We start from the raw sequence: 19,501 nt of genomic DNA, 5'->3' as shown, positions 1-19,501 counted from the left end.
GTCGAAAGGCCGTGCGCGGGTGAGCTGTCAAGGTGAGCGGACTTTCCCTCCTCCCTACCCCATCTTTCCCCGTCAGCTTCCAAGGATTAGGAATCTGACGATTGAAAAGTTTGTTCTTGGACAGTCAGAAGACCTTCGGACGCGAATGTTCAGGGGTCGCAACACTCAGGGTTGGAAAGGTGCGGGTGCAAACGTGATATGCGGAAAGGTCCCCGAGCGTGCGGCTCCTCTCAACCTCCAGCTCCCCCTTCCCTCCACCCTCCAGCTTCCCTCCTCCTCCGCCAGGCCCGCCCCGCTCCTGCCTTCTCATTGGCCGAGCTAGCAAGCCGGGCCTCCCCAGGATTTAAAGGGCCCGCTCGCCGCGCTGCCCTGAGAGCTGCAGCTGGTCCTGGCCTTGCGGCCTGCAGGGGAGGCTGCCGGGAGGAGGTGGCGACGGTGGCGGCAGCGGTGCGTCCTCGGACCCCGGGACCGCAGCTTCCTTCCTGCTAGGTAGGTCATGGGAATGCGCACTCGGCTTCTCCGCTTCCATCCTGAGCCGGCCTCCCCGCACTGCTCTGCAGCGCGTGTTCTGGGGACCCCTCTCCATCACCTTTCAGACTCCCCCTCTTCCTCTGCCCCCAACCACCATCACCACCTCCCTGAACCCTGGGGCCTGGGCAGGGCTTTGTTGGTGGCCAGGGGTGGCCGGGTGGGAGTGAGATGGGGCATGAGGGTGATACAGGACACCCCCCACATCCGTACAGGGGGAGATGCACATGGCCCCCAAGTGTCACAGGATCTTCCTCTCTGTCCTCCACACAGAGTAACTATTCCTTGGAAACCAGAGACCACCCCCCATTTGACATACAGGCCCGGAATGTACACCATTCATTCCCTATTGGACCCTGATTCCTCATCACATAGGAGAGACACAGGTCCTTCATTCACCACAGGTCATGGGCTGTGTGTGTGCACCCAAGAGACCCCACACACACATAGATGGAGGCTCACTCTTGATGTATCTGACACTTACACCCTCCCCCAACCCTGCAGTATCCTGTGTCTACATGGGTTGGACAGCCCCACACTGAAATTTGAGTGCTCAAGTCTATTCCTTGAGCATGGTCTGCCCCATGGACATCCCGACTCTGTGTCCCCACTTTCACAGGTCTATCCATCTGTCCAGCCATCCGTGGAGAGCCACAATGGCCACCTTCAGCCGCCAGGAATTTTTCCAGCAGCTGCTGCAGGGCTGTCTCCTACCTACTGCCCAGCAGGGCCTTGACCAGATCTGGCTGCTCCTTGCCATCTGCCTCACCTGCCGCCTCTTCTGGAGTTTCGGTAAGTGCCTACCACACCATGTACCACCATGCCAGTCCATATCACACCTGCCACATTCATCCATACCAGGCCACATATTATCCTGCCACATCTTGTCATGCCAAGTCAGGTGCCAACATGTCCAGTCCACCACATCCCACAAGGCGAAGCACCATTTTACCACACCACATCCTACTACGCCCAGTCACCCCATCCCACACCACAACAAGGCATGTCCAGCCATGCCAAGCCATGCCTTTCAGTGTTCCTGAGTACTAGGATTCTGGAAAGTTGAGGTTCTTGGATTTGGGGATCCTGAAATGTCTACATACCAAGGTTATAAGATTCTGGAATGCTGGTGTCAAAGGGTTTATGGAATCCCGAAGTACCATGTTACAGGGTCTGGGGATCCGACAAGTTGAAATTTTCACATTCCAGGCTTCCAAAATGCTGTCATTCTGGATTTCTAGGATCAGGGCATGATGAGATTTCTGGATGATAAGATTCTGGAATGTTTCCACAATCACAGCAAGCCTATTTCCAAATGATAAGATTCCAAGTTCCCAAGGTCCCTGTAGGAGGCTGAGAATTTTGGAAATATGAAATTCAAAGGTTCTACACTTTTATATTTTTGTTTTATTTTAAATGGATGTTTTATTTTTCTTAGGTTTATCATTTTTTAATATTTCAGTTACTAAAGTTAAGTTGAAAGAATAGTACAATGAACACCCATATATGTATGCATTACCAGATTCTCCCTAAAGTGTCGATTCAACACGGGAGGAGACAGATACCGTGTCACTCCCGAGTCAGACTGCACAGCCATTCTCGGCGGTGCAGATAGACTCTTAAGAAGCTACACCATCGTCTCTCGAGACGGACGGCTGCCGACGACGACGACGACCAGATTCTCCAGCTGTCAATATCTTCTCACTAATGCCCACTCCATCTATCTGTCTATCATCTTCCTAAATTACTTGAATAACCTGCTGACACTTAACCCCAAATCCATCAATATGTCCCCAAAGAATAAGGACATCTTCCCCCAACAATCACAGCCTCAACCATCACCCCTCAAGAGATTTAATTTGGATGCAATAATATACCCAATATAAGTTGATACATTTCTCCCAGGGTTTCCAAATGTCCTTTATAGATATTCCTTTCCTTTAAACGCAGGCCTTGCCGCCTCTCCAGCTCCACAGCACCTGCTTTGGGCCCCTTGCAATCCCACCACATTCTAACTAGGCCTTTGCCCAGGCAGTGCTCTCTGCTCAGGTTGCCCTCCTTTCCTGCCAGACCACCCAACTTCCCTTTCTCGTTTTCTCTTTCTCTCTCACCTGAAGGATTACCATCCTACGTGAAGCATGCAAGCACTGTGGCAGGCGGATTCTTCAGCCTCTACCACTTCTTCCAGCTACACATGGTTTGGGTTGTGCTGCTCAGCCTCCTGTGCTACCTTGTGCTGTTCCTCTGCCGACATTCCTCCCATCGTGGCGTCTTCCTCTCCGTCACCATCCTCATCTACCTGCTCATGGGGTATGGGTGTGAACCCTCATTCCCACACTGTTGGCAGAAGGGCAGGGGTCCCTGGCTGCTCCTCGTGAGGTTTTCCAGGACAGGAAAGCGGTGAAGTGTTCCTGGAGGAGGGAATGCGGGAGACTAATTCTTTCTAAAAACTGTACAGAACAAGGCTGGGCTTTGAGCTCCCTCTGGAGGAGGGAGTCCTGGAGAATTTTTCTTCCATGAGGTTGTGCAGGACAGAAGGTGTAACCCTCTCTGAACCTGGGTCCGCACTTTGTGGTCTCTGAGGCCATGGGAGTCATGGGCCCAAGACCACCACCTTTTTTCCTCAGTGAGATGCACATGGTGGACACTGTGACATGGCACAAGATGCGAGGTAGGAAGCCCTGGTTCCCTCACCTGCCCCAGCCCCCTGCCCCATTCTACACCTCCTAACTCCCCAACCCTGTCTTTCCTTCCCTGCTTTTATCCCCCATCTGCCCACCCCACTGGACATGCAGGCTTCAGGTTCTTTTACATATGTGTCTCTCTCTACCATGCTTCCCCCACACCTGTCTTTCCCATCCCATGTATGTGCCTGACTTTTGAAAAAGGGCATCTGCCAGTCCTGGGCCCACCTGCTCATCTGCCCATCTGACTCCATGCCTACCTGTCCACCCTTAAACTCCTCTTTCCCTACCACTCCTCGCCTGGTGCTGACCATCCCCCATGCTGACCTGCTCTGTGTCCATTCACTTGACCATGGGCACCATGCATAGGAGCCCAGATGATCGTGGCCATGAAGGCGGTGTCTCTGGGCTTCGACCTGGACCGGGGCAAGGTGGGTGCAGTGCCCTCACCCATGGAGTTCATGGGCTACCTCTACTTCGTGGGAACCATCGTCTTTGGGCCCTGGATATCCTTCCACAGCTACCTACAGGCTGTCCAAGGTCGCCCGCTGGTGAGGTTCTGGGTCGACAAGTGGGTAGGGACTATGGGAGCCCCCACGGGGCAATCTTCATGGAGCCTTGATCCCCACAGAGTTGCCAATGGCTGCAGAAGGCGGCCCGGAGCCTGGTGCTGGCCCTGCTGTGCCTTGTGCTGTCCACCTGTGTGGGCCCTTACCTCTTCCCGTATTTCATCCCTCTTGATGGTGACCGCCTTCTTCGAAAGTGAGCACCGCTTTTGAGGCCTCTGCCCTGCAGTGAGGGGGTTGGGTAGGGACCTGGGGTCTTCCCCAGCTCTGAGCCTGTCTCTTAATGCTTCTGTCTGTCTTCTGTTACTACAGCAAGAAACGCAAAGCCAGGTAAATGAGGGCAGGTGCTGAGGGCGAGTGGGCTAACTGGGGGATGGGGGCACAGTCTGTGACCTCTTGGTTCTGTTAAGTCTGAGACCATTTGACCATCTGCCCCATGACTGGACAGAGACTGAATCTCTGTCTGTGGCTGTTGTTTGGCCAATATTGGCTCTGTGACTCTGTATATGACTGACACTCTGACACATACTGTGTATGAACGTCCATCTGTTCTGTTTCACCATTAGAAGCAAATTACATGACTGTAACAGGGAGTGACAAGTATGTGTTGGTTGGTGATGCTGACCTGTCTGTGACTCTGGCTAAGCATGTGTATGGGTTGTTTGTCTCTCAGCCACTGACTCCCTATGTGGGACTGGAGTTCTGGCTGTCTGGCTGTGCCATTGTCAATGATGGGGTGTGTGGCTGACATTGGGTAAGTCTGGCTTGTCTGTAACTTTGGCTGGGAATGGGTCTGACTGTAGCATGTTACATGCCTGTCTGTGATGGATTCTGCCTTTGGGTCTACCTTCTCTGGCTGCATGGTGTTGTCTGGCTGAGGAATTGTGACCCACTGTGTGCCTGTGTGCAGGACTGACCATTGGCCTCTGGTATGGCTGTAGGATTTCATCTGCCTGTTTGATTGTATGACCCCCCCCTTCCTGCCCCACTCACTGTCCACTAATTGGATCTGATGCTGAATGAGGCTCTGGAAGGTGGATTGACTTGCCCAATATCATGCAGTTAAGTGGTCAGGCATTAATAATCCTAGGCCTGATTCCAGAAGTGAACCTTTTTCCAATTCAGGACTCTGCCTGATTTTTACTGTATCTATTGTATGACTGACAGGATGATTATCTTGAGTGTTAACTTATCTATGTGGTCATAGCAGGGTGCTTGATGATCTCTGTGCCTAACTACAGGACTTTCGTGTGTCTTACGGTCACCGAGTCAAGTTTGAGAGCTACAAGGCTGGGAGTCTGATAGTATTTGTGTTTGGCCACATAGCTGAGTCACAGTGTGGGGCTGTTAGGTCAGGCCCCTGACAGTGGCTGGCTCTGGATGTCTGACCATGTGAGACTGCAAGATTGTGTCATATTATAGGGTAGCTCACACATTCATTAGAGCCCCATGAAACTGACAGCATATGTATGTGTGTGACTATCACGCTGCACCTCTTTTTGCCACTATGCTTCTGTCTTGTCTACAAACAATTCAGGCCAGCCTCTTGGGCCTCTGACTCTCTTTCCTTTCTTCTCTGCTGCCTTCCTGACCCCTGCGGGCCTTAGGGGCACCATGGTAAGGTGAGTCTACAGAGTGGGGCTGGAGATGATGACATATGGCAGAGTGTCATGCTGGCCCCTGGGCATGATGCCTCTCATCCCTGTTCCTTTCTCCCCAGGTGGCTGCGAGCCTATGAGAGTGCTGTCTCCTTCCACTTCAGCAACTATTTTGTGGGCTTCTTGTCCGAAGCCACAGCCACGTTGGCAGGAGCTGGCTTCACCGAAAAGAAGGATCACCTGGAATGGTGGGGAGGGCAGAGGGGCCGTCCTCTCCCACAGGGTGCTACCTGGAGAAGCTGCAGGGAGGGGTTGTTCCCGTGGGAGGAAATAGCCAAGACAAAAGTGTGGCAGTCAGATAGGTTGAGGTCCCAGATGAATTTGTATTTCTTTTGCCCACAGGGACCTGACGGTGTCTAAGCCACTGAATGTGGAGCTGCCTCGGTCCATGGTGGAAGTTGTCACAAGCTGGAACCTGCCCATGTCTTACTGGCTAAATAACTGTGAGTCACCAAGTCACCACTCCAAGAGTGGGAAGTCCTTACCTCAGGCCCTTTCACATATCCATACAACAAACACTTACTGAGAACCTATTGTGTGCTAGGTACTGAAGGTACTGTAGGGACCAAAAAACCCCACAAAAACCCAACAACACTGCCCAAATCCCTGCCCTTGTGGAGCTGGCATTTTTGTGGGAGGAGCAGATCATAAGAGAAAAAAATGCACAATAGTTCAGATGGTGATAAGTGCTATGGTAAGAAAAAATATTAAAGCAGAAAAAAATGATTTGGGAGTGTTGCCAGTGAGGGTAGGAGGTTGCCATTTTACATACATTAGCCAGAGCAAGTCCTGTAGGAGGTGACATTTGAGAAAAGACCTGAAAAAGGTGAGAGTGCAAGTAATGTGACTATGTGGGGGAGGAGTGTAACCGATGGAGGGAACAGCCAGTGCAAAGACTCTGAAAGAGAGTCAAGGGGGTCAATGGTAGGAGATTAGGTTGGAGAGGTAACAGGAGCCTGGTCCTGTAGGGCCTCACTGGCCATGGGGAGGACTTTGGCTCTTTATCTGAAACAGCTGGAGCCATAACATGGGTCTGAGCAGAAGAGGGCCTTGGGCTGACTTGGGCTGTAACAGGACCCACTGGCTGCTGTGAGGACAGATGGGGAGGGGGCGGAGACAGAGCACTGAGGCCACTGCAGGTAGCCCAGGCTGGGGGTGGTAGTAAGCAGCAGTGGGTGTGGAAAGGAGGAGTTGGATTCGGGATAAATTCTGATGGTGAAACTGACAGGATTTGCTGCGTTTGGTTGTGGGAGTGGGGAGAGGGCAGATCAAAGGAAATTCTCAGGTTTTCGCTCCGAGGAACTGGAAGGGTGGAGTTGACTTTGGCTAAACTTGGGGAGACTGTGGGAGAAACACGTTGGGAGAGAAGTTAAGGAATTGAGTTTTGGACATAGAAAGTATGAGACCATTATAAAGAATTTATCCTGGGGCTTCCAACATGTTGTGTGTATCCTCACCCTGCCTTACGCCACCCCCCACTTCAGGAAGGGCGAGAGGGAATCTTGCCAGACTCCTGACCCGCATCTCCCCCTTCCAGATGTTTTCAAGAATGCTCTCCGCCTGGGGACCTTTTCAGCTGTGCTGGTCACCTATGCAGCTAGTGCCCTCCTGCATGTGAGCAGGGTGAAGTGGGATCAGGGTGGAAACTGGGCGGGGGTTAGCAGTGCCTCCTCTTCACTCACCTCATTGGCCCCTGCGGCCCCACCAGGGCTTCAGCTTCCACCTGGCTGCGGTGCTGCTGTCCCTGGCATTTATCACTTATGTGGAGCATGGTGAGTACAGAGCCAGCCTAGCAAACAGGATGGAAGATTGGTAGGGGGCTGTAACCACTGCCCCCTGAGGCTAACCTGACCCCCTTACCATCCCCCCATCTATCCCAGTCCTGCGGAAGCGCCTGGCTCGGATCCTCAGTGCCTGCGTCTTGTCGAAACGGTGCCCACCAGACTGTTCACACCAGCATCGCTTGGTGAGAGTTCAGCCTGGGCAGCCTCAAGCCCAACACTCCTCCTAAAAATGTCACTTCTGTCTCCATTTTATATCTGTCTCAGGGTGCCCAGATTCTTCTTCTGGTGCCTGAGCCATCCCCAGAACCTCATCTTTGTTCACTGCCACCTGTCTCTCTAACAAACATTTATCAAGCACCTGCTGTATACATACCAGGCATTCATGTCACGAGTGAACATTTATTGAGCACCTGCTGGTACCAAGCACTGTTTTAGATGCTGGAGACACTGTGGTGAACAAAACAGACTGTAATGTTCCAGCCCTCTGGGACAAACATTTTAACAGGGGCGAGAGTAAATAAAAAATAAGTCAGTAAAGTATAATAGTTTGTTAGACTGTGGTTAGTGCCAGGGAGGAAATACATAAGGGAAAGGAGAAGCAAAGTATCAGGGGGTGAGTGGATTCAGTTTTAAATAGGGAGGTGCCTTTTGAGTTCTTTAACTGAAGGAGATGAGGAACAGAAGCATTACAGGCAAAGGGAAGAACCAGTATAAACGCCCTGAGATGAGAGAGGGCCTGAAATATTTGAGACAAAGTGAGGAAGCCAGTGTGGCTTGAGCAAAGTGAGCAAGAGGGAGAATGGTGGGACTTTTAGGACGTGGTGGGGATTTTCTTTTGTTTTATTCTGTTTGCAGTAAGAAGTACGGATAATCTCAGATTTGCCTCCCATCTGACAACTGTTGTTTATTACCATAAAACCCCGACTCATAGCTCTACCATTCTGCCTCCTCTGCCTGAATACTCGCATCTCCCTCAACTTGGATGCCCTCAATGCTAATAGTATCCTCATCCCTGGATACCTCTTGAGCTCCCATAAGAGGATCTGAACCACCTCTCCTTTCCTACCTCTGGGGTGCTGTGGACATCCTCACTCTTGGAACCCACTGCACTTTGTGCATCTCCCTGAGCTCCCCTGTCCAGTGGTACTGAGAGAAAGTGAGCAGGTCCAGCTGCCAAGCAAATCCATCTGTCCCCTAACAGGGCCTGGGGGTACGAGCCTTAAACTTGCTCTTCGGGGCCCTGGCCATCTTCCACCTGGCCTACCTGGGCTCCCTGTTCGATGTCGACGTGGATGATACCACAGAGGAGCAGGTGAGGTGGGGCCCTGGGTTGGGGGTACCCAGGGATGTGCCACCTGCTCATGGGAACCATGAGGACAAAGGGGAGCGGGGAGGGTGAGGCATGAGGACACTGTGTTTGTGTCTCTAGTTTGTGTATCCAGTGTTCCTCGGTCCTTCTTTTCCATTGTCCCTCTGGTTGATTCCCACTGCTGGGTCTTTTATCTGGGTGAAGTGTGCAAAATATGTTTATTTCACTTGTAAGATTTATTTTATAGAAATGGAGTGTAAAATTCAGATTTTTTTTTTCCAGTCATTTCATCATATTTTTGTTTAGGTAGAATTTGCAAGGTTTCTTTCTTATTTAATTTTTGAAAAATCTTTACTCACTTTGAATGTACAAACTCCGGATTCTACTTTTAAAATGTATATACTATTTTATGCCCTGGCTGGTGTGGCTCAGTGGTTGAGTGCCAGCCTGCAAATCAAAGGGTCGCTAGTTCAATTCCCAGTCAGGGCACGTGCCTGGGTTGCAGGCTGGGCCCCCATTAGGGGGCGTGCAAGAGGCAACCAATCAATGTATCTCTTGCATGTGGATGTTTCCCTCTCTCCCATCTCCTTCTCTCTCCCTCCCCCTCTTTCTAAAAATAAAGAAATGAAATCTTTAAAATGTATATACTATTTTTATTTTTATTCATATGGAGTATACACATTCCAGATTTTACTCCTTTTTAAATGAAAAACAATTTTAAAAATAATATTTATTCATATGGCTCTTGCAGGATCCAGGCTTTGTTTCTTTTTGTTATTGTTGTTTCTCTTTTAAATTTTTAATTAAAAATAAAACTTATTTTATATTACTTTTATCACTAAAAACAATTTTTTAAAGATTTTATTTATTTCTTACAGGGGGGAAAGGAGGGAGAAAGAGAGGAAAACAACAATGTGCAAGAAATATCGATCAGTTGCCTCTCACATGCCCCCAACCGGGGACCCAGCCTGCAGCCCAGGCATGTGTCCTGACGGGGAACTGAACTGGCGACCACTTGGTTCACAGGCAGGTGCCCAACCCACTCAGCCACACCAGCCAGGGCTCATTAAAAACAATTTTTTTATTCTTATTCAGGTTAAATGTGAAAAATCTTGGTTTTGCTTCCTTTTAAATAAAAAGTTTTTATCTTATTTTAATTAAAACATTTAAAATAGTTCATGTATATCACAAGGTTCAAAACCCCAAACAGTATTCAAGATATTCAGGGGAAAGTCTTGCTCCTACCACCTACCCACTGCTCTCTTACAGGTAACCAATTTCATTCATTTTATTAAAATACCCTTCAAGCCCTGGCTGGTGTGGCTCAGTGCATTGAGTGCCAGCCTGTGAACTGAGAGGTCACTGGTTTGATTCCCAGTCAGGGCACATGCCTGGGTTGTGGCCCAAGTCCCCGACTGAGGGCATGCGAGAGGCAACCAACCAATTGATGTTTCTCTCCCTCTCTTTCTCCCTCCCTTCCACTCTCTCTAAAAATAAATAAAATCTTTAAAAATAAAAATAAGTATCCTTGAAAAATTTAAGTATAATAAGCAAATATAAAAATATAGTTTAATCCCCCCAACCCCCAGTTTTTACGCTAGAGGTAACTCATGAATGACACTGTGCTACATGTTGCTTTGCTACATAAATCCTTGAACATCTACCACATTAGGACATAAAGTGTCCTCACTCATTTTTTCCATTTTTAGAATATGACTCAGTGTAGTTTGTCCCTTATCAGTGGACACCCAGGTAATTTCCAATCCTTTCCTACTGCAAATGGCAGTGCAGCAATTAATATCCTCGTATCCATGTGGATTCACACAGGTGAAGACAGAGCTGTAGGATCTATCCTTGGCAGTCAAAATGGAGAAGTTACCTTTTGCCCTCCCACCAGCAGTGTGTGAATGTGTGTGTCACCCCACCAACAGAGTGCCTCTCAGACTTCCTGGATGTGTTCGCCAGTTTGAGAGGAGGAAGATAATGAGTGAGGCCATATGTTTAAGAGCCATTTGGTTTTTTTCCTTTACTGAGAATGGCCTACTTATCTCTTTTGCCAATTTTTGTCTTTTTAAAAAATCAATTTCTAGGAGCTCTTTACATATAAGGGAGAATATTGGTCACAGAGTGAGGTTGTCTTGTCTAGTTTTTAAAATGATTGTTAAGAAGAAAACAAAAAGACTAAATCTACTTATGTTTTATATGTACCCAGTCGCTTCTCTGGGACCTCACCTAGGGTTACCGTGGAGTCACAGAAATGGCCTTCAGCAAAGAATGGGTTTTTCCTGAGGCCTTCTTTGTTCTTTCTGAGTGGGACCATCACCTCTTTCTCTCCCACAGGGATATGGCATGGCATATACTGTCCACAAGTGGTCAGAGCTCAGCTGGGCCAGTCACTGGGTCACTTTTGGATGCTGGATCTTCTACCGTCTCATAGCCTGAGGCACATCTGTGGACCCTCCAGCTCCTTCAAGACCCCTCTTCAGGGTGCCAGCTCTGATGGAGGATGAGGGAAGGCCTTCTCTCTAACTCTTGACCCCTCTCCATCATAGACCCCCCCCAACACCTCTACACACACGCACGCACGCACAATTTCCATGCCTGCTGATCCCCACCCCATCACAAGGTGGATAGGGGGTAGTCCCTGCTGGTGTCTAGGGGTGGGGGATGCTTGGAGAAGCAGAGTGGAGATCCATGGCCTCCCCGCCTTCCTACTCCTTTTTTATATAGTTTGTTATAGTCAAATAAAAGCAGAAGATATACAAAAGACTCTTTCTTCACTGCTCAGTGGTTAATAGAAGTGAGAGAGGAATTGGGCACAGCATGGATAAAGGTTTGGAAGCTGGAAACCATGAAGAGGGAGTAGGTTGTGATTAGATTAGCTCATGAGTGGATGATGAGCCTAAGATGGCACTGCTTGATTTGAGTGGGGCCCAAACAAATTGGGTAGTTGCATATGGGGAAGGCCTGATACCAATTGGCTGGAAAACTGAAGGATCCCCATTCTGATTGGTTGCTCTGAGATAAAAAGAATGGAAAGCAAGGCAGTTGTTTACTGACCCTTAGTACTGAGGGTTGTGAGTTGTAATTTGAATAGGAGGTCTGGGATGAGTCTGAATTCTGACTGATTGTGTAATCTGGGTGTCCACTGGCTTAGAATTGTGGAGCTCTGATTGGTTCTTTAGAGCTGGCACAGGGAGTTTGGTGGTCTCCAAGGCAACTGGCCCTGAAGGAGTTTTAATGGGTTTTTCTGACTTAAAGTCGAGGAAGGCGAGGATGGTCGCTAAGGAGTCCTGAACGCTAATACAGAGGATGGAGGCGTAGTGTACAGGATGTGATCTGTCTTACTATTGTTTTCTTGCGCATTCGGGCATTATGATTGAAGGTTCGTCTGGAAAGTGACTGGTCTGCTTAGATAATGAGGGCAAAGATGAAAGGACGCAATGCAATGCTGATTTAACAACAGATGGTAAGGATGACTACTCACTTTCCGAGATGACTGACTGATAACAGAGTATAGAAAATTGAAGCAAAGACTAGCTGCCAGTCGGCTTCCAGCAAAAACCGCCTACCAACCTCTGCAGTTCCTGACTTAACCCACCTCCTGACTCTGGCTCAGCCAATAGCGAAAATGGCACCATGCTCTAGGGCGGGGCCAGTAGCATACAGAGAGTTCCTATTGGTTGGGCGGTGACACTGGCTGCCTTCCCAGTCCCTCCATTGGCCAACTCCACAAGACGAGAGAACTGTAAGGGAATGGGTCTGAACTAGAGCTGTAAGGGAGCCTGCAAGACAGTCTCAAAAAGCCGGGAACCTATTGGAGAGACCGCTGCAACAGCACCGCTGTGTGAGTACCTCTGCGCCTGGCCTGCCACTCCATCCCCTAGTTCTCTGCTAAACGGCCGGCTTTAGGCGTGCCTGCGCAAGACTCTTCCCCTCCACCCTGCCACTCTTCCACCCACGGCGACGCGCCTGCGCGATACCCCCGCTGCTGCATGGTTGTCGGGACTACATAAGGTCCTCTTTCTCATTGGACAGCTGGACTGGAGGGTTCTAGTTCTGATTGGTGGTCTCTGTATTTAATCCTCTTTTCCCTCTATAAGCGTGACTCCCTCTACACCTGTGCCTTCCACTTTTTCTTGTGGGTTGAAGATGGTGTGTGCTTTTCCGGGAAGCGTCTGACTTTCCACACATTGAACCTGAGGGTTGTAGTTCTCATTAGGCTTCTCTCTTCTGCTACAGAGGGAATAGCTCTCCGCTGAACGATCCAAGACACTGATCCCTGCAAGGGGACCCAACCTGGTGTCTGTGTCTCCCCCAGCACTGTAACCGCTGAGGGCAGGGAACTGGTCTGGTTACTGTGACTACCACATCATATGGCTCCCAAAGGGCAGGAACAAGCATTCAGTCTTTCTGCGGGCTTATAGTCACGTTTTTAAAACAGCATATAATTATATTTTGTTTTTAGTCCAGTTTTACAAGTCTATTAACTGACGAATTTAGCCTATTTGCATTTCTTGTGATAATAAACCAGTTGGATTTGATTTTATGATCTCATTCTGTGCTTTCTATTCAAGTTTTTCTTTTCTTTTCTTTTTTCTCTCTACCTATCCACACACAGCCATCAGCCTACAAAGATATGGCCAACAATGCTAGCCCCTTGCACCCATACTGGCCTCGGCACCTGCGACTGGACAACTTTGTGCCTAATGACTGCCCTACCTGGCATATACTGGCTGGCCTCTTCTCTGTCTCTGGGGTCTTAGTTGTGACCACATGGCTGTTATCAGGACGTGCTGCCGTCATCCCACTGGGGACCTGGAGGCGACTGTCTCTGTGCTGGTTTGCAGTGTGTGGGTTCATTCATATGGTGATTGAGGGCTGGTTCAGTCTCTACCATGAGGACCTTCTTGGAGACCAAGCCTTCTTGTCCCAACTCTGTGAGTCCTGAGTTCTTTTGTGCCTTATGGGAGAGAATTTTCCTTGCAGGGATTGGCTTAATTGTTAAGCTGCCTACCAACTCTTCTTTACTGATTTGTTTAAAACTTTAACTTTATTTTTGCATATATATTCACATGGATCAATAAACAAAACATTTAAAGAGGTATGTAATGAAAATCTACCTCCTGTCCATCAAGTTTCGCCAATTATTAACCACTGTTAATGATTGCTTGTTTTCTTCCAGGGTTTATTTACACACAAGTTACACACAGAAGCCTCAGTTTGCTCAATTGTAAAAGAGGGATAGTAGTAATACCCAAATATATGTAAGACACTTAGAACAGTGTTTGGCAAACAATAGATGCTATATAACTTTATTATTATCATTATTGTTATTATTATTTGGCAGACAATAGGTGCTCTATAACTTTATTGTCATCATCATTGTTTTTATTTTTCCCTTTTGCATAAACAAATGATAACACGCTATATACACTTCTGAACTTTGCTCTTTTAAACCAGGTCACTCCTCATCCGTTCATAAAGAGCTTTCAAAGCATAGATGTTACAGAATTATTTGACTTCTCTAGTATTGGTGGGCATTTCTCCCAGTGTTTTTGCTGTTATAAGCAATACTCCTTTTTGGCCTCATGAAGAAAACTTCTATGAACATTGTTATACAAGTCTTTGTGCAGAAATCTGCTTTCATTTCTCTTGGGTAAATATGGAGGAGTGACTAGGTATGGTAGATGTGTACTTAACTTTATGAAAAACTGCCAAACTGTTTACAAAAAATGGCTGCATCATTTTATATTGTCGCCAGTGGTATATGAGAGTTCTATATCATCATTGACACTAGGTATAGTCAGGTGTTCCTTAAATTGTAGTCCTTCTAGTAGATGTGAGTGATAGCTCATTATGTGGTTTTAATTTGCTTTTATTTAATGAACATTTGGAAATCCTCTTTAGTGAGGAATGTACTCCAGTCTCCTGCCTATTTTTATATTGTGTGATCTGCCTTTTTCTTACTGATTTTCTGCTCACTCTTTCATTCATTCATCTGTTCACCTTCACTTTCTCTCTCTCCCTCTCTCCCTCCCTCTTTCCCTCTCCCTCTTCCCCCCTCTTTCTCACTGGCTACTTCATTCACTCCATCATCTCTACCTGCCTCTTTTTATTCTACAGATATTTATTGAATACCAGAAAATCACAGGAACACTTACTGTTCTGTGTCAGGTTTGCACACATTATCTTGTATGCATATATTAACTCTAAAATCCAAACAGCTACCCCATTTCAGATGAGGAAAGGGAGGCATGGAAAGGTTATAAAGCCTGCCTTATTATATGGGCCCTCAGTTCCTTTTCCTACCTTTTCTCTTCATGTATGTCTCTTGTCTTCTTTAGGGAAAGAGTATGCCAAGGGAGACAGCCGATACATCCTGTAAGTGTTTGCCTCTATTAAGGGAGACTTGAATTGGTCTGGGGGGTGGTGAATCAGGGAGCACTAATGGGGTGCCCTGTGGTTAGAGTACAGTGATGCCAGTGTTGCCCCATCCTTTTCTCCCACAGGAATGACAACTTCACGATATGCATGGAGACTATCACAGCTTGCCTGTGGGGACCGCTCAGCGTTTGGGTGGTGGTCGCCTTTCTCCGCCAGCAGCCTCTCCGCTTTGTCCTACAGCTCGTGGTCTCTGTGGGTGAGAAGAGGGCCCATGTTCAGTGCTGGAGGGATTATCGGGGATGCACAGACATGGGGCATCCGCGTTGGTGGGATCTCTCAGTTGTGCCCATTCAGGGCTGAGTCAGACTGCATGATACACTCCTTGAGGTTCCAGAACAGCCATGCCCCTCTCTGCCTGTCTTCTCAAGCAGCAAGTATTCATTTCTCCTCTTCCTCCATCACAAAGTCTCCTGTGAAGTTTACATGAGGTGACCCATGCTGACAGGAAGCCCTTTGGTCCTCTGGACTTAGGATTTTGAGCTTCTTTCATCTGAGATTCAATCCTCTTGTGTTCTTACATTGTTAGCTTTCTTTAGTTCTAAAAATGTGAGTTCTCTTTAGCCCTGGAATCCTGAGCTGTCTTGAATTAAAGGATTTTGAGTTTCCTTAAATTCTGGAAATAGGAACTCTCCTGGATTCTGAAATTCTCAGCTTCCAATTTCTGGAATCCTCGTTTTTCTGATTTTTCAACATTGCAACTATATGATTTCAGAATTCTTAGCTCTCTGAATTTGGGAATCCTAAGCGCTGAGACCCCGAATGATGACCTGGAAAATGCTTTGGAATACCTCCTCCTCCTCACAGGGTTTACCCCTTTCCCTTCCACCTCCCACAGGTCAGATCTATGGGGATGTGCTTTACTTCCTGACGGAGCACCGCGATGGATTCAAGCATGGGGAGCTGGGCCACCCGCTTTACTTCTGGTTCTACTTTGTCTTCATGAATGCCCTGTGGCTGGTGCTGCCCGGAATCCTCGTGCTTGATTCTGTGAAGCAGCTCACCCGTGCCCAGAGCCTGCTGGACACCAAAGCCACAAAAGCCAAGAGCAAGCAGAACTAATGAGGGATGGACTAGGCTTGAATGCCGGCTGATGACAAACTCTCCACCTGCCAGAGAGTTCAATCCTTGCTCCCACAGGTTGAAAGAACAAAGCAAATTGATCTGTCAAACTCATGCTGATGGGCAGGCACTAAAATGGCTAGAAATGGGGAAGAAAGGCGCTGTGTAGAGCTACTGCCAGGAGCTGTTGGGACAAAAGTCCAAGAGAACCCAGGAGGTTTGCAGTGGTGGCAATTTTTAAAACCAAGAAATAAAAGGTCTTGACCCTAACACTGAGAGATTTTTAATTACTGACCTCACAGATCCCTCCATCACTCACTCATTTCACATACCACCATTCTCTCAGCCATAGATCCCATCCCCATCAATCGCATAGACCTCACAAACCCTCATCACTAACCCCAGAGATTCCCATGACGCCTGATTAGATTCATGAGTCACACTCCTACAATCTCTTTAAATGAATGGTCTTCTACCTACTTCCTTGGTGTTCTCTCCAGAACACACTTTCTTGTTTTTTTGCAATAGGGACAAGCTGAGAATTTTTCAAATCTTTAAGTTCTTCAGTCTACTCAGCCTCTTGTCTCCTGATTAGGCACCCCACAGACACCCCATCATTTATCTCACAGACATCCTGGTAACTCCAAAGACCCTCATCACTGACCCCACAGACTCATCCATCACTACCCTAAAGATCCCCATCATTTACCCGAGACCCCACAGAACCTCCCATCACTCACCCCACATACCCTATCATTAACACTTTTTAAAATTTAAGTTTAGAGAAAGAGAGAAACCTGTGAGAGGAACATCAATCAGTTGCCTCTCACACGCCACCAGCTGGGGACCTGGCCTGAAACCCAGGCATGTGCCCTAACTGAGAATCAAACCAGTGATATATTGGTTTACAGGCTGGTGCGCAAGCCACTGGGCCACACCAGCCAAGGCCCATCATTAACACTTAAAACACCTATTACTCTCTCCACAACAGCCTTTCATTTGCTCTATAGACTGCTCATAATTCACCTCACAGACCTCTATAATTCACACCACAGATTCCAATTACCCTGTAGATCTTCCATCACTCACCTCACATCCTATCACTTAATCCGCAGATACCCCTCATCATTCATCTCATAGTTTCTGTCATTAACCTTATAGACCTTCAGTCATAAAACAAATGGGTACTTGAGGAATTTTGAGGAGGTGACAAAGAATGAACCCTGGCTGGTGTGGCTCAGTGGATTGAGCGCCGCCCTGCGAACTGAAGGGTCGCCAGTTGGATTCCTGGTCAGGGCACATGCCTGCGTTCCAGGCTGGGTCCCTGGTTGGGGGTGCGTTTCTCTCCCTCTCTTTTTTTCTCTCTCCCTTACCCTCTCTCTAAAAATAAATTTTAAAAAACTACAGATACCTGTAGACTGACTCCAGATGACCTGCACAGAGCAGGACTTAAGTTCTAATCTTGGTTTTGCTTAAGCCTACGACATAGCTTTTGAGAAATGCCTCACTATTAATGCCAAAGCTGTGAGTTACTACTACCTCACCTTGTATCCATCACTTACTTCATTACTTAAGGCATGCTGGCCTTCTTGCTCTTCCTCAAACTCTCTATGCCACTTATTGTCCCTTTGACCTTGAGCATGTTTCTTCCTGAACTTCAGCATTCTCATCTGTAAAATGCTGGTAATAATAGTACCTACCTTAAACGGTTTTTATGCAGATTAAGTGAATTAATCGTCGGCAGCCGTCCGTCTCGAGAGACGATGGTGTAGCTTCTTAAGAGTCTATCTGCACCGCCGAGAATGGCTGTGCAGTCCAACTCGGGAGTGACACGGTATATGTCTCCTCCCATGTTGAATCGACATCTTGCGATGACGCTGGAGTGTCCTCTCCAGTGAAGCTGAAGCTACAGAGCCTGGGCAGGGTGATATGGAGGATCTGCTGTTGCCCATGCAGCAGACCCCCCCTCTCTTCGCAGCTGAAGGATCCAAGGGAAAGACGGAGTCAATACAGCTTGGGTTCAGGTGCGCCGCAGGAGTTGCCGGTGTTGACTACAACGTCAAACCGCCTTAGGGACTCCGGCTCTGGATTTTCTGTCGGGGTTTACTCCCTTAGCCTTTCCCCTGAAGAGGTATGCCGCAAGGCAGCGGAGGTTTTTTGGAATCAGAGTTTTCCTTCTCTGAAGTGAATTAATATATGTAGACTATCTGGCATACAATATGTATTTATTGAATGGAAGAATAAATAAATGACAGAAAAAGTTCTCGCAAGGACATGGTAAGAACCTCCTTTCTGATCTCCTGGATCCCATTATCTTTCCACCCAAGGCTCTCTCTGCAACCAAGACAGAGGCTTCTGACCACATCATACCCACATCTAAAACCTGTGCTCCGGGGCTCTCACAATAAATTCCAAACTCCAGACTAATATTTTACTTATCCCACCCTGTAATAATTTTAATCCCACCCTGTAATAATTTTAATGAAAAGCAGACTCTCAAACTCCTCGTTTCCATCAAAAAAATCCAGCAGCGCCATAAGAAGTATTTTTTACTCCAGCACATGGAGGAAGAGAAATGTGCCAGTGACCCTCTTCTGGTTTTCAAAAAAATTCCCAATTATTTACACATTCCAGAAAATAGATGTCAATGTAATATGAACATCAAGGCAACAATGTATTTTAAAGATACCAATATAGAATTGCAATTTTCTTTAAAAAGTTAATGTTAAAGGTGTCATCCATACAACACTGCAATCATACAACACTGCAACAATAGCTGAAGTCCAGGCATCACACAGGACTCCTTTGTTAGAAATTACATTTGAAGAAAAAGAAAAATATATACAAAAAAGAGAGAAAACTACAATAAAAAGAAATTACATTTGCAAGGGCAGTCTGTAATTTCCCAAACCATATAGATGTCCACAGAAGTAAGGAGAAGGCCATTTTGCATTTTTCCATATGTAAAGTTTCTCAGAGGAGTCTAAGATATGTTCAGTCATTCAGACAATATTTAGTGGACACACACCATTTAATAAGAGGACCAATCTCAACATGCTGTCCTCAAGGATTAAATAAAACAAAGGCAAACTTTAAAAAGCTAGGATCTACAACCCTGGCCGGTGTGGCTCAGTTGGTTGAGCAACACCCTGCAAAGCAAAAGGTCACCAGTTCGATTCCTAGTCATGGCACATGCCTGGGTTGTGGGTTCAGTCCCCCAGCCCCCCAGTCAGGGTGCATGAGAGAAACAATCTCAATTAATGTTTCTTTCCCTCCCTTCCCCTCTCTCTAATAAATAGGTAAACATGTATTTTTAAAAGCTAGGACATCCAGAGAGCATAAAAGTGGTTTCTTTGGTAAATTATTTATTAAAGTATAACATGCAAATTACAAAAATTTTGAATGTACAGCTCCATAAAGTTTTACAATGTGTAAACTACTTTTTAAAAGATTCTAGAAAAGGGCC

General features: G+C 47.2%; 2 protein-coding genes across 4 annotated transcripts; both read left to right on the top strand.

The window, feature by feature from the left end:
• The first annotated feature begins 374 nt into the window (after nt 1-374).
• PORCN (porcupine O-acyltransferase) lies at nt 375-11,296 on the top strand. 3 transcript variants are annotated; one of them, XM_090264709.1, is made up of 15 exons: nt 375-489; nt 1,148-1,320; nt 2,646-2,838; nt 3,156-3,199; nt 3,582-3,763; nt 3,844-3,974; nt 4,091-4,108; nt 5,386-5,400; nt 5,499-5,624; nt 5,779-5,879; nt 6,974-7,050; nt 7,145-7,208; nt 7,317-7,402; nt 8,422-8,532; nt 10,870-11,296. In XM_090264709.1, the coding sequence occupies exons 2-15, from the start codon at nt 1,185-1,187 to the stop codon at nt 10,969-10,971; spliced, it is 1,386 nt and encodes a 461-aa protein (XP_090120835.1). In that variant the 5' UTR covers nt 375-489; nt 1,148-1,184; the 3' UTR covers nt 10,972-11,296. The 3 variants fall into 3 exon arrangements, with proteins under 3 accessions (XP_090120835.1, XP_090120836.1, XP_090120837.1); XM_090264710.1 differs by lacking the exon at nt 5,386-5,400; XM_090264711.1 differs by lacking the exons at nt 4,091-4,108; nt 5,386-5,400.
• A 943-nt stretch (nt 11,297-12,239) lies between these two features.
• On the top strand, nt 12,240-16,305 carry EBP (EBP cholestenol delta-isomerase). Its single transcript, XM_090265106.1, has 5 exons — nt 12,240-12,376; nt 13,151-13,469; nt 14,877-14,913; nt 15,042-15,172; nt 15,812-16,305. Exons 2-5 carry the CDS (start codon nt 13,169-13,171, stop codon nt 16,033-16,035), a joined length of 693 nt encoding a protein of 230 aa, XP_090121232.1. The 5' UTR covers nt 12,240-12,376; nt 13,151-13,168; the 3' UTR covers nt 16,036-16,305.
• The last annotated feature ends 3,196 nt before the right edge of the window (nt 16,306-19,501 follow it).

This window comes from Furipterus horrens, unplaced genomic scaffold (assembly GCF_987537825.1).
Source record: "Furipterus horrens unplaced genomic scaffold, mFurHor1.1.pri manual_scaffold_17, whole genome shotgun sequence".
NCBI lineage: Eukaryota > Metazoa > Chordata > Mammalia > Chiroptera > Furipteridae > Furipterus > Furipterus horrens.
This window is presented reverse-complemented; position numbering and strand designations above follow the sequence as displayed.

What these genes read in the sequence shown, in the direction of transcription:
- PORCN (XM_090264709.1), top strand. Translation starts at nt 1,185, where the DNA reads ATGGCCACCTTCAGCCGCCAGGAATTTTTCCAGCAGCTGCTGCAGGGC. An exon ending in GACATGGCACAAGATGCGAG is followed by an intron (nt 3,200 to 3,581) that starts GTAGGAAGCCCT and finishes CACCATGCATAG; the next exon opens with GAGCCCAGATGATCGTGGCC. An exon ending in ATGATACCACAGAGGAGCAG is followed by an intron (nt 8,533 to 10,869) that starts GTGAGGTGGGGC and finishes TCTCTCCCACAG; the next exon opens with GGATATGGCATGGCATATAC.
- EBP (XM_090265106.1), top strand. Translation starts at nt 13,169, where the DNA reads ATGGCCAACAATGCTAGCCCCTTGCACCCATACTGGCCTCGGCACCTG. An exon ending in GGAGACAGCCGATACATCCT is followed by an intron (nt 14,914 to 15,041) that starts GTAAGTGTTTGC and finishes TTTCTCCCACAG; the next exon opens with GAATGACAACTTCACGATAT. An exon ending in ACAGCTCGTGGTCTCTGTGG is followed by an intron (nt 15,173 to 15,811) that starts GTGAGAAGAGGG and finishes CACCTCCCACAG; the next exon opens with GTCAGATCTATGGGGATGTG.